The sequence below is a fragment of the Ranitomeya variabilis genome, chromosome 4 (assembly GCF_051348905.1).
Source record: "Ranitomeya variabilis isolate aRanVar5 chromosome 4, aRanVar5.hap1, whole genome shotgun sequence".
In the NCBI taxonomy this organism is placed as follows: Eukaryota; Metazoa; Chordata; class Amphibia; order Anura; family Dendrobatidae; genus Ranitomeya; species Ranitomeya variabilis.
Window position 1 is genome coordinate 350,052,409 of NC_135235.1, and position 19,798 is coordinate 350,072,206.

The 19,798-nt window shown below is 44.5% G+C and overlaps 1 protein-coding gene across 1 annotated transcript in view; it reads left to right on the forward strand.

The window, feature by feature from the left end:
* LOC143764756 (uncharacterized) overlaps positions 1 to 19,237 on the forward strand; it is an 84,935-nt gene extending 65,698 nt beyond the window's left edge. The window contains exon 2 of the mRNA XM_077250686.1: positions 17,351 to 19,237. Within this exon, the coding sequence (XP_077106801.1) occupies positions 17,406 to 18,752 (1,347 nt within the window). The 5' untranslated portion in view covers positions 17,351 to 17,405 and the 3' untranslated portion in view covers positions 18,753 to 19,237. The remainder of the gene's footprint in view (positions 1 to 17,350) is intronic.
* The last annotated feature ends 561 nt before the right edge of the window (positions 19,238 to 19,798 follow it).

Genomic DNA, 19,798 nt, shown 5'->3' on the forward strand with positions numbered 1-19,798 from the left:
GAAGTCCCTACGTTTTTGTCCAGACTACCAGGATATATTTGAGGAGCCCAAACTCAATTCTCTACCTCCTCATAGGGACTGTGATTGTGCTATAAATTTGATTCCTGGTAGTAAGTTTCCTAAGGGACGACTTTTCAATTTATCTGTGCCGGAGCATGTTGCCATGCGGAGTTATATAAAGGAGTCTTTAGAGAAGGGACATATTCGCCCGTCCTCATCCCCTCTTGGTGCAGGATTCTTTTTTGTGGCTAAAAAGGATGGTTCCCTGAGACCATGTATTGATTATCGCCTTTTGAATAAAATCACGGTCAAATTTCAGTATCCTTTGCCATTGTTAACTGATTTGTTTGCTCGCATTAAGGGGTCTAGTTGGTTCACCAAGATAGATCTTCGTGGTGCGTATAACCTTGTGCGTATAAAACAGGGTGATGAATGGAAAACTGCATTTAATACGCCTGAAGGCCATTTTGAGTACTTGGTGATGTCTTTTGGACTTTCTAATGCTCCTTCAGTCTTTCAGTCCTTTATGCATGACATCTTCCGTGAATATCTGGATAAGTTTATGATTGTGTATCTGGATGATATTCTGTTTTTTTCGGATGATTGGGAGTCTCATGTTAAGCAGGTCAGGATGGTCTTTCAGGTCCTGCGTGACAATGCTTTATTTGTGAAGGGCTCAAAATGTCTTTTTGGAGTCCAGAAGATTTCTTTTTTGGGTTTCATTTTTTCTCCTTCTACTATTGAGATGGACCCAGTCAAGGTTCAGGCTATTCATGACTGGACGCAGCCTACATCTGTTAAGAGTCTTCAGAAGTTCTTGGGTTTTGCTAATTTTTACCGTCGCTTCATAGCTAATTTTTCTGGCGTTGTTAAGCCTTTGACGGATTTGACCAAGAAGGGTTCTGATGTGACTAATTGGTCTTCTGCGGCTGTGGAGGCTTTTCGGGAGCTGAAGCGTCGGTTTTCTTCGGCTCCGGTCTTATGTCAGCCAGATGTCTCACTTCCCTTCCAGGTGGAGGTTGATGCTTCCGAGATTGGAGCGGGGGCTGTTTTGTCGCAGAGAAGCCCCGATGGCTCTGTGATGAAGCCATGTGCTTTCTTTTCAAGAAAGTTTTCGCCTGCCGAGCGGAATTATGATGTCGGTAATCGGGAGCTGTTGGCTATGAGGTGGGCATTTGAGGAGTGGCGACATTGGCTCGAGGGAGCTAAACATCGTGTGGTGGTCTTGACTGATCACAAGAATTTGATTTATCTCGAGTCGGCCAAGCGGCTGAATCCTAGACAGGCTCGTTGGTCGTTGTTTTTCTCTCGTTTTGATTTTGTGGTCTCGTACCTGCCGGGTTCGAAGAATGTGAAGGCTGATGCTCTTTCTAGGAGTTTTGTGCCTGACTCTCCTGGAGATTCAGAGCCGGCTGGTATCCTTAGAGAAGGGGTGATTTTGGCTGCCATCTGCCCAGATTTGCGACGTGTGCTGCAAGAGTTTCAGGCGGATAGACCTGACCGCTGTCCACCGGAGAGACTGTTTGTCCCGGATAGATGGAACAACAGAGTCATCTCCGAGGTTCATTCTTCGGTGTTGGCGGGCCATCCTGGAATATTTGGTACCAGAGACTTGGTGGCCAGGTCTTTTTGGTGGCCTTCCTTGTCGCGGGATGTGCGTTCCTTTGTGCAGTCTTGTGGAATTTGTGCTCGGGCAAAGCCTTGCTGTTCTCGTGCCAGTGGTTTGCTGTTACCTTTGCCTGTCCCGAAGAGGCCTTGGATGCACATTTCCATGGATTTTATTTCAGATCTCCCTGTCTCTCAGAGAATGTCTGTCATCTGGGTGGTGTGTGATCGTTTTTCTAAGATGGTCCATTTGGTGCCCTTGCCTAAGTTGCCTTCCTCCTCCGAGTTGGTTCCACTATTTTTTCAAAATGTGGTTCGTTTGCACGGGATTCCTGAGAACATTGTTTCTGACAGAGGATCCCAGTTTGTGTCTAGATTTTGGCGGACCTTTTGTGCTAAGTTGGGCATTGAATTGTCTTTTTCGTCGGCCTTCCATCCTCAGACGAATGGCCAAACCGAGCGAACTAATCAGACCTTGGAGACTTATTTAAGATGTTTTGTTTCTGCTGACCAGGACAACTGGGTTACTTTTTTGCCGTTGGCCGAGTTTGCCCTTAATAATCGGGCTAGTTCTGCTACTTTGGTTTCTCCTTTTTTTTGTAATTCGGGGTTTCATCCTCGTTTTTCCTCGGGTCAGGTGGAGCCTTCTGACTGTCCTGGAGTGGATGTTGTGGTGGATAGGTTGCATCAGATTTGGAATCATGTGGTGGACAATTTGAAGTTGTCACAAGAGAAGGCTCAGCTCTTTGCCAACCGCCGTCGCTGTGTGGGTTCCCGACTTCGCGTTGGGGACTTGGTGTGGTTGTCTTCTCGCTTCGTTCCTATGAAGGTCTCCTCTCCTAAGTTCAAGCCTCGGTTTATTGGTCCTTATAAGATTCTGGAAGTCCTTGGCCCTGTGTCATTCCGTCTGGACCTCCCGGCATCATTTGCTATTCATAATGTGTTCCATCGCTCGTTGTTGCGGAGGTATGTGGTACCTGTGGTTCCTCCGGTTGAGCCTCCTGCCCCGGTGCTGGTTGAGGGAGAATTGGAATATGTGGTGGAGAAGATCTTGGATTCTCGTGTTTCTAGACGGAGGCTCCAGTATTTGGTCAAGTGGAAGGGCTATGGTCAGGAGGATAATTCTTGGGTTGTCGCCTCTGATGTTCATGCGGCCGATTTGGTTCGTGCCTTCCATGCGGCTCATCCTGATCGCCCTGGGGGTTTTCATGAGGGTTCGGTGACCCCTCCTTAAGGGGGGGGGTACTGTTGTGAACTCTGTTTTCTGGCTCCCTCTTGTGGTCACTGGTGGTATGGTGTGACTTTTGCTTTGGGCTCCCCCTGGTGGCTTTGTTTGTTATCCTGCTGGTCTCTGGCTATCAGCTGGTTCGTTATCCTCTGGGAGGTTCCTATTTAGCTCTGTTTTACTTCCACTTGTTGCCGGCTGTCGATGTAATCAGTGCTACTCAGATTCCTTCTGACTACCTTGCTCCCAGTCCATCCAGGACAAGCTAAGTTTTGTTTGCTCATTTTTTGATCAGCAGTGTTTATCATGTTGTCTTGTCCAGCTTGCTAAAATGTGATTCCCTCGCTTGCTGGATGCTCTAGTGGACTGAGTTTCTCCCCACACACCATTAGTTGGTGCGTGGGTTCTTGAAATCTCAGGATGGATATTTTGTAAGGGTTTTTTTATTGATCGTATAGACCCCTGCTCTATTTTCTGCTTTCTAGTACTAGTGGGCCTCTTTTGCTGAATCTTATTTCATCCCTACGTATGTGCCTTCTTCTTACTTCACCGTTAATATTTGTTGGGGGCTTCTATATTTTTGGGGATTGTTTCTCTGGAGGCAAGCGAGGTCTCTCTTTCTCTTTAGGGGTAGCTAGTTCCTCAGGCTGGCTCGAGACGTCTAGGAAATTTTTAGGCACGTTCACCGGCTACTTCTAGTTGTGTTGCATAGGTTCAGATTTGCGATCAGTCCAGTTACCATCTCCCTAGAGCTTGTCCTTAGTTTATTCACTTGCTGGTCTATTTGTGATCCTCAGCCACTAAGGATCATAACAGGGAACCAGGCATGTAAAGTCCATCCGTTCGCCTTTTCTGCGTCACACAAAGACACGGTGGTTAGAACCTAAGATCTCAAATTTGGACTCATCAGACCAAAGCACAGATTTCCACTGGTCTAATGTCCATTCCTTGTGCTCTTTAGCCCCAACAAGTCTCTTCTGCTTGTTGCCTGTCCTTAGCAGTGGTTTCCTAGCAGCTATTTTACCATGAAGGCCTGCTGCACAAAGACTCCTCTTAACAGTTGTAGAGATGTGTCTGCTTCTAGAACTCTGTATGGCATTGACCTGGTCTCTAATCTGAGCTGCTGTTAACCTGCGATTTCTGAGGCTGGAGACTCGGATAAACTTATCCTCAGAAGCAGAAGTGACTCTTGGTTTTCCTTTCCTGGGGCGGTCCTCATGTGAGCCTTTGTAGCGCTTGATGGTTTTTGCAACTGCACTTGGGGACACTTTCAAAGTTTACCCAATTTTTCGGACTGACTGACATTAATTTCTTAAAGTAATGATGGCCACTTGTTTTTCTTTACTTAGCTGCTTTTTCTTGCCATATAATACAAATTCTAACAGTCTATTCAGTAGGACTATCAGCTGTGTATCCTGTTGTGAATTCCGTTCTTGGGCTCCCTCCGGTGGTTGTAAATGGCACTTTTGTGAATTCTGCCCTTGAGCTCCCTTCGGTGGTTTTAAGTGGAACTGCTGCTCCTTGGATTTAGCTTAGCAGCTGCTTCCACTGATTATCTCTCCTGCTCTGGTATTTAGCCTGGCTCTGATCTTCAGCCAGTGCCAGCTGTCAATGTTTCTTGGTTGGATTCAGATCTCTCCTTGGATTTCATTGATAGTCGGTCCTGTTCAGCAAAGATAAGTCCTTGCATGTTCATTTGTTGTCCTCTTGCTGTGGACTTAATCATTCAGCTCATTTTATGTTTGCTCTAGTCCAGCTTGTCAGTATTCAATATTCAGTTAAGCTGCAAGCTCTGGGGAAGCAGATTTGCCCTCCACACCGTTAGTCAGGTGTGGAGATTTTTTGTAAACTCTGTGATGGCTTTTTCTAGCTTTTAATACTGACCGCACAGTATCCTTTCCTATTCTGTCTATCTAGTTAGAAGTGGCCTCCTTTGCTAAATCCTGGTTTCATTCTGTGTATGTCATTTCCCTCTCCACTCACAGTCCATATTTGTGGGGGGCTGTCTGTCCTTTGGGAATTTTGTCTGAGGCAAGATAGCTTTCCTGTTTCCATCTTTAGGGATAGTTAGTTCTCCGGCTGTGACGAGATGTCAAGGGAGTGACAGGAACATTCCACAGCTACTTCTAGTGTTGTGTTAGGTTCAGGAACTGCGGTCAGTAAAGATACCATCTCCTCAGAGCTCGTCCCATGTTGCTCCTTAACCACCAGGTCATAATAGTACAGCTGGCCTGCAATGTATTGAATGCATCTCAAAAGAGGGAAAAAAAAAAAGTTCTGAACCATTTTTTTTTTCTCTGCAGCCTGTTTTGTCTTTTTTTTCCCCTTAATTTCTGGGTGGTTCAGGATTTTGGCGCTGACATGGATGTTCAGGGTTTGTTCTCTCGTGTGGATCAACTTGCTGCAAGGGTACAGAGTATCCAAGATTATGTTGTTCAGACTCCGGTTTTGGAGCCTAGAATTCCTACTCCTGATTTGTTTTTTGGGGATAGATCTAAGTTCTTGAACTTTAAAAATAACTGCAGATTGTTTTTTGCTTTGAGACCCCGTTCCTCTGGTGACCCCATTCAGCAGGTGAAAATTGTCATCTCTCTGCTGCATGGAGACCCTCAGGATTGGTCATTCTCCCTTGAGTCAGGGGATCTGGCATTACTTAATGTAGACACATTTTTTCAAGCGCTCGGATTACTGTATGATGAACCTAATTCTGTGGATCAGGCAGAAAAAACCTTGTTGGCCCTGTGTCAGGGTCAGGAAGCGGCAGAATTATACTGCCAGAAATTTAGAAAGTGGTCTGTGCTCACTAAATGGAATGAAGATGCTCTGTGTTGTGAATTCCGTTCTCGAACGCCCTCCTGTGGTCATGAATGGTACTTCGGTGAGTTCTGTTTGTGGACTCCCTCTGGTGGCTGTGAGTGGAGCTGCTGGTTCTGAGATTCCTTCCCCAGCTGCCCTCATTTAGGGCTAGGCTGGATTCTCTATTTAACTCCACTCAGATCGTTACTCCATGCCAGCTGTCAATGTTCTAGTACTGGTTCAGATCTCTCCTGGATCTTTCTGAGGACCTGTCTACTCCAGCATAAGCTAAGTTCCTGCTTGTTCATTTGTTACATATGGTTTTTCTTGCTATGTTCTAGTCCAGCTTGCTATCATGAAACTGCCTGGCTAGCTGGAAGCTCTGGGGGTGCAGAGTGGCACCACCGCACCGTGAGTCGGTGCGGGGGTATTTTTTGCACACTCTGCGTGGTTTTTGTAGTATTTTTGTGTTGACCGCAAAGATCCCTTTTCTATCCTCAATCTTTTTAGTTAGAGTGGCCTCCCTTTGCTAAAACCTATTTCATCCTGTGTTTGTGATTTCCTCTTAACTCACAGTCAATACTTGTGGGGGGCTGCTTTTACCTTTGGGGAAATTTCTCTGAGGCAAGTGAGGCTTTGTTTCCTTTCTTTAGGGGTAGTTAGCTCTTAGGCTGTGAAGAGGCGTCTAGGCAGAGTCAGGCATGCTCCACGGCTATTTCTAGTTGTGTTGATAGGAGTAGGGTTTGCGGTCAGCAGAGTTCCCATTTCCCCAGAGCTCGTCCCGATTCCGTGTTTAACTATCAGGTCATTCCTGGTGCACCTAACCACCAGGTCCATAACAGTACAGCTGGCCCACAAAGTATTAATGCATCTCAATAGAGGGAAAAGAGAAGTTTTGAGACCATTTTTTTTTTCTCTGCAGTGTGTTTTGCCTTTCTTTTCCCCTTAAACTCTGGGTGGTTCAGAACTCAGGTGTGGATATGGACATTCAAGGTCTGTCCTCTAGTGTAGATCAACTCGCTGAAAAGGTACAAAAAATTCAAGATTATGTAGTTCAGAATCCTATGTTGGAGCCTAGAATTCCAATTCCTGATTTGTTTTCTGGGGATAGATCTAAATTTCTGAATTTCAAAAACAATTGTAAACTGTTTCTTGCTCTGAAACCCCGCTCTTCTAGTGACCCTATTCAGCAAGTAAGAATCATTATTTCTTTGTTGCGTGGCGACCCTCAAGACGGGGCATTCGCCCTGGCGCCAGGAGATCCTGCATTGCGTAATGTAGATGCGTTTTTTCTGGCGCTTGGATTGCTTTATGATGAACCGAATTCTGTGGATCAGGCAGAGAAAATTTTGCTGGCTTTGTGTCAGGGTCAGGATGAAGTGGAGGTATATTGCCAGAAGTTCAGAAAGTGGTCTGTGCTTACTCAGTGGAATGAGTGTGCCCTGGCAGCAATTTTCAGAAAGGGTCTTTTTGAAGCCCTTAAGGATGTTATGGTGGGGTTCCCCATGCCTGCTGGTCTGAATGAATCAATGTCCTTCGCCATACAGATCGATCGGCGCTTACGTGAGCGCAAAACTGTGCACCATTTGGCGGTATCCTCTGAGCAGAGGCCTGAGCCTATGCAATGTGATAGGACTTTGACCAGAGCTGAACGTCAAGAACATAGACGTCAGAATGGGCTGTGTTTTTACTGTGGTGACTCCACTCATGCTATCTCTGATTGTCCTAAGCGCACTAAGCGGTTCGCTAGGTCCGTCACCATTGGTACAATACAGCCTAAATTTCTTTTGTCCGTTACTCTCATTTGCTCTTTGTCATCCTATTCTGTTATGGCATTTGTGGATTCAGGCGCTGCCCTGAATTTGATGGACTTGGAGTTTGCCAGGCGCTGTGGTTTTTTCTTGGAGCCCTTGCAGCATCCCATTCCTTTGAGGGGAATTGATGCTACGCCTTTGGCCAAGAATAAGCCTCAGTACTGGACCCAGTTGACCATGTGCATGGCTCCTGCGCATCAGGAGGATATTCGCTTTTTGGTGTTGCATAATCTGCATGATGTGGTCGTGTTGGGTTTGCCATGGCTGCAGGTCCATAATCCAGTATTGGATTGGAAATCAATGTCGGTGTCCAGTTGGGGTTGTCAAGGAGTACATGGGGATGTTCCATTGTTGTCAATTTCTTCCTCCACTCCTTCTGAAGTCCCTGAGTTTTTGTCAGATTACCGGGATGTATTTGATGAGCCCAAGTCTAGTACCCTACCTCCTCATAGGGATTGTGATTGTGCTATTAATTTGATTCCTGGTAGCAAGTTCCCTAAGGGACGACTTTTCAATTTGTCTGTGCCAGAGCACGCCGCTATGCGGAGTTATATAAAGGAGTCCTTGGAGAAAGGGCATATTCGCCCGTCGTCGTCACCATTGGGAGCAGGGTTCTTTTTTGTGGCCAAGAAGGATGGTTCTCTGAGACCTTGTATAGATTACCGCCTTCTTAATAAAATCACGGTCAAATTTCAGTACCCTTTGCCTCTACTGTCTGATTTATTTGCTCGGATTAAGGGGGCTAGTTGGTTCACCAAGATAGACCTTCGAGGGGCGTATAATCTCATGCGTATTAAACAGGGCGATGAATGGAAAACAGCATTTAATACGCCCGAGGGCCATTTTGAGTACCTGGTGATGCCATTCAGCCTTTCTAATGCTCCCTCTGTGTTTCAGTCCTTTATGCATGACATCTTCCGAAAGTATCTGGATAGATTCATGATCATATATTTGGATGATATTTTGGTCTTTTCGGATGATTGGGAGTCCCATGTGAAGCAGGTCAGAATGGTGTTCCAGGTCCTTCGTGCTAATTCCTTGTTTGTGAAGGGATCTAAGTGTCTCTTTGGAGTTCAGAAGGTTTCCTTTTTGGGCTTCATTTTTTCCCCTTCTACTATCGAGATGGATCCTGTTAAAGTCCAAGCTATTTATGATTGGACTCGGCCTACATCTGTGAAGAGCCTTCAGAAATTTCTAGGCTTTGCCAATTTTTACCGTCGCTTCATCGCTAATTTTTTTAGTGTTGTTAAACCGTTGACTGATTTGACCAAGAAGGGTGCTGATGTGGTGAATTGGTCCTCTGCGGCCGTTGAGGCTTTTCAGGAGTTGAAACGTCGTTTCTCTTCGGCTCCTGTGTTGTGTCAGCCAGATGTTTCGCTCCCTTTTCAGGTCGAGGTTGATGCTTCTGAAATTGGAGCAGGGGCTGTTTTGTCTCAGAGAAGTTCTGATTGCTCTGTAATGAAGCCATGCGCTTTCTTTTCGAGAAAGTTTTCGCCTGCTGAGCGTAATTATGATGTTGGCAATCGGGAGTTGTTGGCTATGAAGTGGGCATTCGAGGAGTGGTGACATTGGCTTGAAGGAGCCAAGCATCGCGTGGTGGTCTTGACAGATCACAAGAATCTGACTTATCTCGAGTCTGCCAAGCGGTTGAATCCTAGACAGGCTTGTTGGTCACTGTTTTTCTCCCGTTTCAATTTTGTGGTTTCGTACCTTCCGGGTTCTAAGAATGTGAAGGCTGATGCCCTTTCAAGGAGTTTTGTGCCTGATTCTCCTGGGGTTCCTGAGCCGGCTGGTATTCTCAGAGAGGGGGTAGTTCTGTCTGCCATCTCCCCTGATTTGCGGCGGGTGCTGCAGGAGTTCCAGGCTGATAGACCTGACCGTTGTCCAGCGGAGAAACTTTGTCCCTGATAGATGGACTAATAGAGTTATCTCTGAGGTTCATTGTTTGGTGTTGGCTGGTCATCCTGGGATTTTTGGTACCAGAGATTTGGTGGCTAGGTCCTTTTGGTGGCCTTCCTTGTCACGGGATGTGCGTTCTTTTGTGCAGTCTTGTGGGACTTGTGCTCGGGCTAAGCCCTGCTGTTCTCGTGCCAGTGGGTTACTTTTGCCCTTGCCGGTCCCGAAAAGGCCCTGGACGCATGTTTCCATGGATTTTATTTCAGATCTTCCTGTTTCTCAAAGGATGTCGGTCATCTAGGTGGTTTGTGATCGCTTCTCTAAAATGGTCCATTTGGTACCCTTGCCTAAATTGCCTTCTTCCTCTGATTTGGTTCCATTATTTTTCCAACATGTGGTTCGTTTGCATGGCATTCCGGAGAACATCGTGTCTGACAGAGGTTCCCAGTTTGTTTCAAGGTTTTGGCGTTCCTTTTGTGCTAAGATGGGCATTGATTTGTCTTTTTCTTCGGCTTTCCATCCTCAGACAAATGGCCAAACCGAACGAACCAATCAGACTTTGGAAACTTATCTGAGATGCTTTGTTTCTGCGGATCAGGATGATTGGGTGACCTTCTTGCCATTGGCTGAGTTCGCCCTTAATAATCGGGCCAGTTCGGCTACTTTGGTTTCGCCTTTTTTTTGTAATTCTGGTTTTCATCCTCGTTTTTCTTCAGGGCAGGTTGAGCCTTCGGACTGTCCTGGTGTGGATTCTGCGGTGGACAGGTTGCAACAAATTTGGACTCATGTGGTGGACAATTTGACCTTGTCCCAAGGGAAGGCTCAACGTTTCGCTAACCGCCGTCGCCGTGTTGGTCCCCGACTTCGTGTTGGGGATTTGGTTTGGTTATCATCTCGTTATGTTCCTATGAAGGTTTCTTCTCCTAAGTTTAAGCCTCGTTTCATTGGTCCTTATAAGATTTCTGAAATTCTTAATCCTGTATCATTTCGTTTGGCCCTTCCTGCTTCTTTTGCCATCCATAATGTGTTCCATAGGTCGTTGCTGCAGAGATATGTGGCGCCTATGGTTCCCTCCGTTGATCCTCCTGCTCCGGTGTTGGTCGAGGGGGAGTTGGAGTATGTGGTGGAGAAGATTTTGGATTCTCGTATTTCGAGACGAAAACTTCAGTTCTTGGTCAAATGGAAGGGTTATGGTCAGGAGGATAATTCCTGGGTTGTTGCCTTTTGATGTCCATGCTGCTGATTTAGTTCATGCCTTTCATTTGGCTCGTCCTGATCGGCCTGGGGGCTCTGGTGAGGGTTCGGTGACCCCTCCTCAGGGGGGGTACTGTTGTGAATTCCGTTCTCGAACTCCCTCCTGTGGTCATGAATGGTACTTCGGTGAGTTCTGTTTGTGGACTCCCTCTGGTGGCTGTGAGTGGAGCTGCTGGTTCTGAGATTCCTTCCCCAGCTGCCCTCATTTAGGGCTAGGCTGGATTCTCTATTTAACTCCACTCAGATCGTTACTCCATGCCAGCTGTCAATGTTCTAGTACTGGTTCAGATCTCTCCTGGATCTTTCTGAGGACCTGTCTACTCCAGCATAAGCTAAGTTCCTGCTTGTTCATTTGTTACATATGGTTTTTCTTGCTATGTTCTAGTCCAGCTTGCTATCATGAAACTGCCTGGCTAGCTGGAAGCTCTGGGGGTGCAGAGTGGCACCACCGCACCGTGAGTCGGTGCGGGGGTATTTTTTGCACACTCTGCGTGGTTTTTGTAGTATTTTTGTGTTGACCGCAAAGATCCCTTTTCTATCCTCAATCTGTTTAGTTAGACTGGCCTCCCTTTGCTAAAACCTATTTCATCCTGTGTTTGTGATTTCCTCTTAACTCACAGTCAATACTTGTGGGGGGCTGCTTTTACCTTTGGGGAAATTTCTCTGAGGCAAGTGAGGCTTTGTTTCCTTTCTTTAGGGGTAGTTAGCTCTTAGGCTGTGAAGAGGCGTCTAGGCAGTCAGGCACGCTCCACGGCTATTTCTAGTTGTGTTGATAGGAGTAGGGTTTGCGGTCAGCAGAGTTCCCATTTCCCCAGAGCTCGTCCCGATTCCGTGTTTAACTATCAGGTCATTCCTGGTGCACCTAACCACCAGGTCCATAACAGCTCTGGCTGCAATTTTCAGAAAGGGTCTTTCTGAAGCCCTTAAAGATGTTATGGTGGGGTTCCCCACGCCTGTTGATTTGAACGAATCTATGTCTCTTGCCATTCAGATTGATCGGCGCCTGCGCGAGCGCAAGGTTGTGCACCATGTGGCAGTGTCCTCTGAGCAGAGTCCTGAGCCTATGCAATGTGATAGGATTTGGACTAGAGCAGAACGGCAGGAATTCAGACGTCAAAATAGGCTGTGTTTTTACTGTGGTGATTCTGCTCATGCTATTTCTGATTGCCCTAAGCGTACTAAGAGGGTCGCTAGGTCTGTTACCATTAGTACTGTGCAGCCTAAATTTCTCTTGTCTGTTACCCTGATTTGCTCATTATCGTCCTTTTCTGTCATGGCATTTGTGGATTCAGGCGCTGCCCTGAACTTAATGGACTTAGAGTTCGCCAGACGCTGTGGTTTTTCTTTACAGCCTTTGCAGAGCCCTATTCCCTTGAGGGGCATTGATGCTACACCATTGGCTAAGAATAAACCTCAGTACTGGACTCAGCTGACCATGTGCATGGCTCCAGCACATCAGGAAGATTGTCGTTTTCTGGTGTTGCATAATTTGCATTATGTGGTTGTACTGGGTTTTCCATGGTTACAGGTACATAATCCAGTGCTGGATTGGAAATCCATGTCTGTGACTAGTTGGGGTTGTCAAGAAATACATAGTGACGTTCCTTTGATGTCAATTTCCTCTCCCCCCTCTTCTGAAGTTCCCGAGTTTTTGTCGGATTTCCAGGATGTATTTGATGAGCCCAAGTCCAGTTCCCTTCCTCCTCATAGGGACTTTGATTGTGCTATTAACTTGATTCCTGGCTGTAAGTTCCCTAAGGGCCGACTTTTCAATCTGTCTGTGCCAGAGCATGCTGCCATGCGGAGTTATGTTAAGGAGTCTTTGGAGAAGGGGCATATTCGGCCCTCTTCGTCACCGTTGGGAGCGGGATTCTTCTTTGTTGCCAAGAAGGATGGCTCCTTGAGACCCTGTATTGATTATCGCCTTCTTAATAAGATCACGGTCAAATTCCAATACCCTTTACCTTTGCTTTCTGATTTGTTTGCTCGGATTAAGGGGGCTAGTTGGTTTACTAAGATTGACCTTCGAGGGGCGTATAATCTTGTTCGTATTAAACAGGGTGACGAATGGAAAACTGCATTTAATACGCCCGAAGGCCATTTTGAATACCTTGTGATGCCATTTGGGCTCTCTAATGCCCCATCTGTGTTTCAGTCCTTCATGCATGATATCTTCCGGAATTATCTTGATAAATTCATGATTGTATATTTGGATGATATTTTGATTTTTTCCGACGATTGGGAGTCTCATGTGAAACAGGTCAGGATGGTATTTCAGATCCTTCGTGCTAACACTTTATTTGTGAAGGGGTCTAAATGTCTATTTGGAGTTCAGAAGGTTTCTTTTTTGGGTTTTATTTTTTCTCCCTCGGCTATAGAAATGGATCCTGTCAAGGTCCAAGCCATTCATGATTGGATTCAACCCACTTCTGTGAAGAGCCTTTAGAAATTTTTGGGCTTTGCTAATTTTTATCGCCGTTTCATTGCCAACTTTTCCAGTGTGGTTAAGCCCCTGACCGATTTGACGAAGAAAGGCGCTGATGTGACGAATTGGTCCTCTGCGGCTGTTGAGGCCTTTCAGGAGCTTAAACGTCGATTTACTTCTGCCCCTGTGTTGCGTCAGCCGGATGTTTCTCTTCCTTTTCAGGTTGAGGTTGACGCTTCTGGGATTGGGACAGGGGCCGTTTTGTCTCAGAGAAGTTCTGATGGTTCTTTGATGAAACCGTGTGCCTTCTTCTCCAGAAAGTTTTCGCCTGCGGAGCGTAATTATGATGTCGGCAATCGGGAGTTGAAGTGGGCAATTGAGGAGTGGCGACATTGGCTTGAGGGAGCCAAGCACCGCATTGTGGTCTTGACCGACCATAAGAATCTGATTTACCTCGAGTCTGCCAAGCGGTTGAATCCTAGACAGGCTCGATGGTCCCTGTTTTTCTCCCGTTTTGATTTTGTGGTCTCGTATCTTCCGGGATCTAAGATTGTTAAGGCTGATGCCCTCTCTAGGAGTTTTTTGCCTGATCCTCCGGAAGTCCTTGAGCCGGTTGGTATTCTCAAGGAGGGGGTGACTCTTTCTGCCATCTCCCCTGATTTACGGCGGGTGCTTCAGGAATTTCAGGCTGATAAGCCTGACCGCTGTCCAGTGGGGAAACTGTTTGTTCCTGATAGATGGACTAGTAAGGTAATTTCTGAGGTTCATTGTTCGGTGTTGGCTGGTCATCCTGGGATTTTTGGTACCAGAGATTTGGTTGCTAGGTCCTTTTGGTGGCCTTCCTTGTCGCGGGATGTGCGTTCTTTTGTGCAGTCCTGTGGGACTTGTGCCCGGGCCAAGCCTTGCTGTTCCCGCGCTAGTGGGTTGCTTTTGCCTTTACCGGTCCCTGAGAGGCCCTGGACGCATATTTCCATGGATTTTATTTCGGATCTTCCTGTTTCCCAGAAGATGTCTGTTATCTGGGTGGTTTGTGACCGGTTTTCTAAGATGGTCCATTTGGTATCTTTGCCTAAATTGCCTTCCTCCTCTGATTTGGTTCCATTGTTTTTTCAGCATGTGGTTCGTTTGCATGGCATTCCGGAGAATATTGTGTCTGACAGAGGTTCTCAGTTTGTTTCTAGGTTTTGGCGGTCCTTTTGTGCTAGGATGGGCATTGATTTGTCTTTTTCTTCGGCGTTTCATCCTCAGACAAATGGCCAAACTGAGCGAACCAATCAGACCTTGGAAACCTATTTGAGATGCTTTGTGTCTGCTGATCAGGATGATTGGGTGGCCTTCTTGCCGTTGGCCGAGTGTGCCCTTAATAATCGGGCTAGTTCGGCTACTTTGGTTTCGCCTTTTTTTTGTAATTTTGGTTTTCATCCTCGTTTTTCTTCAGGGCAGGTTGAGTCTTCTGATTGTCCTTGTGTGGATTCTGTTGTGGACAGGTTACAGCAGATTTGGACTCATGTGGTGGACAATTTGACGTTGTCTCAGGAAAAGGCTCAACGTTTTGCTAACCGCCGTCGGTGTGTTGGTCCCCGGCTTTGTGTTGGGGATTTAGTTTGGTTATCTTCTCGTCATGTTCCTATGAAGGTTTCTTCCCCTAAGTTCAAGCCTCGCTTTATTGGTCCCTATAAGATTTTTGAGATTATCAATCCGGTATCTTTTCGTTTGGCCCTTCCTGCCTCTTTTGCCATCCATAATGTTTTCCATAGATCTTTGTTGCGGAGATATGTGGTGCCCGTTGTTCCCTCTGTTGATCCTCCTGCCCCGGTGTTGGTTGAGGGGGAGTTGGAATATGTGGTGGAGAAGATTTTGGATTCTTGTTTTTCGAGGCGGAGGCTTCAGTATCTTGTCAAGTGGAAGGGTTATGGCCAGGAGGATAATTCTTGGGTTGTTGCCTCCGATGTCCATGCCGTCGATTTGGTTCGTGCCTTTCACTTGGCTCGTCCTGATCGGCCTGGGGGCTCTGGTGAGGGTTCAGTGACCCCTCCTCAAGAGGGGGGTACTGTTGTGAATTCCATTCTTGGGCTCCCTCCGGTGGTTGTAAATGGCACTTTTGTGAATTCTGCCCTTGGGCTCCCTCCGGTGGTTTTAAGTGGAACTGCTGCTCCTTGGATTTAGCTTAGCAGCTGCTTCCACTGATCGTCTCTCCTGCTCTGCTATTTAGCCTGGCTCTGATCTTCAGACAGTGCCAGCTGTCAATGTTTCTTGGTTGGATTCAGATCTCTCCTTGGATTTCCTTGATAGTCGGTCCTGTTTAGCAAAGATAAGTCCTTGCATGTTCATTTGTTGTCCTCTTGCTGTGGACTTAATCATTCAGCTCATTTTATGTTTGCTCTAGTCCAGCTTGTCAGTATTCAATATTCAGTTAAGCTGGAAGCTCTGGGGAAGCAGATTTGCCCTCCACACCGTTAGTCAGGTGTGGAGATTTTTTTTAAACTCTGTGATGGCTTTTTCTAGCTTTTAATACTGACCGCACAGTATCCTTTCCTATTCTGTCTATCTAGTTAGAAGTTGCCTTTGCTAAATTTTGGTTTCATTCTGTGTATGTCATTTCCCTCTCCACTCACAGTCCATATTTGTGGGGGGCTGTCTGTCCTTTGGGAATTTTCTCTGAGGCAAGATAGCTTTCCTGTTTCCATCTTTAGGGGTAGTTAGTTCTCCGGCTGTGACGAGATGTCTAGGGAGTGACAGGAACATTCCACGGCTACATCTAGTGTTGTGTTAGGTTCAGGAACTGCGGTCAGTAAAGATACCATCTCCTCAGAGCTCGTCCCATGTTGCTCCTTAACCACCAGGTCATAACAGTATCCACCAGACTTCTGCTCAACACAACTGATGATCCCAACCCCATTTATAAGGCAACAAATCCCACTTATGAAACCTGACAGGGCACACCTGTGAAGTGAAAACCTTTTCCGGTGACTACCTCTTGAAGCTCATCAAGAGAATGCCAAGAGTGTGCAAAGCAGTCATCAAAGCAAAAGGTGGCCACTTTAAAGAACCTAGAATATAAGACATATTTTCTTTTGTTTCACACTTTTATGTTAAGTATATAATTCCACATTTGTTAATTCATAGTTTTGATGCCTTCAGTGTGAATTTACAATTTTCATAGTCATGAAAATACAGAAAAACCTTTAAATGAGAAGGCATGTCCAAACTTTTGGTCTGTACTGTATGTCAGGAGAAAACAGTCTCAGAATCACTGGGGTCCATTGAAGTGTTCCAGACTTATTACCTCATAAAGTGACAATGGTCAGATTTAAAAAATGTAGCCTGATCATTTAGGTCAAAATTGGCTCTGTTACTAAGGGGGAGAATGTGCACATTGTGAGGACCTTTTTCCTAGGCCAAAATCTGGCACTAGGTTAATACTCTTACGACCTACATGATAACATATAGAGCCTTGTAAATTTAATTGATATATGAGCTAGGTATGAATTAATATTACTCCTAAAGTGATGTCAAATAGCATTCAGTAATAGAAGAGGTGGAATGCCCATCTACAGACAATACATGAATAATGAGTATTGAAAGAATATAAAAGGGGTAAGTAGTGACACTGTGCAAGAAAGTGCCATGTGCATTGTCACCCGTGTAAATTGGCTCATAGGAAAATTCTCATATGGGTGGCACTAGAGTTCTAATCCTCTTCCTCTCAGAAGAGACAATTTGCATATGGGAATGAGAACACTGCACGTTGACCCCTTAGGAAGCCACCTCCTGTGGCAATACACGTGGGCCCCTCATTCCTAATATAATACTTTTCCAATGAGCAGCTTTACCTGGTTAACTATGCACATGGTACTTGCATCTTTTATATTCTTTTGATACTGCATTATTCATATGTTTTCTGTATGTGTGCATTCCACCTCTTCATTATTTAATACTACTAGCTATCACATTAGGGGTAATCTCCTTTCATACCTAGCTCATGTATCCATTATATTCACATGACTTTGCTGCTTATCCTGTCAGTCATATGGATTTTATTCCAGTGCCAAATTTTGGCCTATGAAACAGAGGAAACAGGTTCTAAAGCAATGTATGAATTCCTAAAAGTTTTTATTTGTCTTCTTTAGGTTTTTGTGTTCGCTCAAAAGTAGAACGCTCAACCTATCTTTTTTACGTCTTTTTTTGTGACTTGCATGTTATTTCTTGATACCGGTATATTTATAAATGTTGCTACACAATATACTATTTGTACCAATTCTTTTACTTAAAGTTTTGCATTTTAAATGGCAAGGTAAAGACTTTGTTTTCTAACAGTATGTTGTTGTACTGTAGGTTCCCTATCATCTGTACTCTGATTTACAATGCTGAATGGATCCTGAAGTGGAAAATGGCAGCAAATGGCTTCAAAATTCTGAATAATCAAAAAGGCATATTTGTTTCAAAAATGCTTAAAGATAACCATGGCAAGTACATACCTACAAATAGACTTCTTAAGAGTCCAAGTAACATTGCATTAAACAAAGAATTTGTAAAGGTAGAAGATGCTATAAGTGTTAATGAAATAGCACACTATGCAAATGTATTCAAATCCACTGAACAAGGTGAAATGGTAACATCTTGTGTACAGCAAAAAAAAACAAACATCTACAAGTCCTCAGTAGACAAATGTGCTGACTTGATGCCCAATTCCAAGGACTATAGAAAAGATATAGCACTTCGATCGTCTGGTATGGAGTCCCAGAATGGGACAAAGTTGCCTTCTGAGGTAGAAAATAAAAGACTACCTAATTTGGTTGGTGATGTTGGTCATACTTTTATTCCACAAAGACAAGAAAGAAGCTCAATACTTTATAGACAAGATGGGATGTTCAATTACAGTAAAGTAAAAAAATTAGTTTCAAATCGAAGCAACACTAAAAGTGTGAGGCCAAATCATTTTCTGAAAAAAGAAGTCGTTTTCCAAGGTATAGAAGATATTTGCTCGCAGGATACTCGTCCTCATCATGGCATTTCAATTAATCATTCCACAAAGAGGGCTATATTGCATAAAAACACTCCACATCATAGTGATACAATTGACCCATGTAAAAGAATAAAGATTAGTGATGTTAGAACCTTAGCACACAAAGTATGCCAGGAAATGTTCGATCATCAAGTGACACGCAGGCAAATGCCTCCTGAAAGTGGTGCGCTGGCTTACCCTGATTTTACCAGTTCTGGAAAATGTAAGACTGCAAAAAATGACATGCAGAAAAATAGATGGAGACATTCATCACCCGATGAAAGGAAAGGAATAGCAAATTTGAAAGAAAAAGACACAACTGAAGGAAGCTCTACACTGAGGAGATTTTTGCTTATTGACAGTCAAGGACTACCATACACAGTGGTTGTAGAGGAACCCATATCTATTGGCTTAAGTAATTCAACTAGTACATCATGGTCCGATAGTCCACTTGCTGGGGTCTCAACATTTTCATCCCCACGAAAAGTATATAAGTGTCCGGTGTGTTTTAGAATATTTGAGTATCTTTCCTATCTCCAGAGGCACAGCATTGCTCATTCTCAACAGAAGCCTCATATCTGCAAGGTCTGTGGTAAAGCCTTTAAAAGAACATCACATCTTACACGCCATAAGTACACTCATTTTGGTGGAAAACCTTGTCAATGTCAAATATGTGAACGAAGATTTCGAGATGTTGGTGAACTGACACGTCATCAGCAGAGCCATACTTGAGAAAAAACACTAATATGAAGTTTGCAATAGCTTTTCCAGAACTAAAGACTATATAGAACAAATCTTTTTTTTTTCTTAAAAAAAACCCGATAATGGCTCATGGGAAAACAGACAGTCATGTGCGTGACAAAATTGTGATGCAACACACAACATATTTAGAGTAGTTTTTAAAAAAGATGACTGAATCTTTACAGAGCACCATAGTGTGTTTGCTTATTGTTTCTAGATCATTTTATCTTTCTGAGAGATTGTCACCATGTCAAGACTCAATCCAGTGAATATTAATAATAAATTATGTATTTGATAGATTCTTTACCTGGATCCTACAGTGTATCAAGTTGTTCATACTGTATTTGAGACCTAGGGGGGGAATCGCACAAATGTAATTTAGGTCTGTAATTTCAATAAATGACTTGTAGTAGTAATAGCTCTCATTTATAAGATAGTGGTAAAATAAAATACAAAGTTACCTTTTATTTAAAATACGGCTGTGTGAATGCATTTCCTATAACATCAGTGGTATAGTAAAAAGCAAAATGGCAATCGAAATGGGAGTCACTCATTTGGGACCAATCTTACTCAAGGACCAGACAGGTCTGAATAACATAGACTGCCTACTGATTTCAAGGGGTCATATATTGTAGACCAGAAGGGCAATCAAATGCTTGACAGAGGTTCTGGACATGTTGCCCTTTTGGTTAAAAATAAAATCTATATTTAATAACTATAAATAAAAGTAGGCACCTGGTTGTCAAGCCTCCAACTAGCACTTTACCCTCATGGGCACCTTTTCGATCAAAGTATAACTTTTATTGAAAAAAAGATCTAAAAGTCTGACCTGAGCATAGAGCAAACCTGTTGTAGGGAAGATCAGAAGACCACTGTGCATCACAGCTGAGAGATGTGAGAATTGTCTTAGAGGATCTTGGCTGGATGGTGAACACTTTCAAGTCAAGAGAGGATACAGTCCTTCTTAGGCCTGGTTTGAAATTCTGAACTTGAGACCTGTCTCTTACCCGAGGACAAAATAATGAACCTGGCTTGGC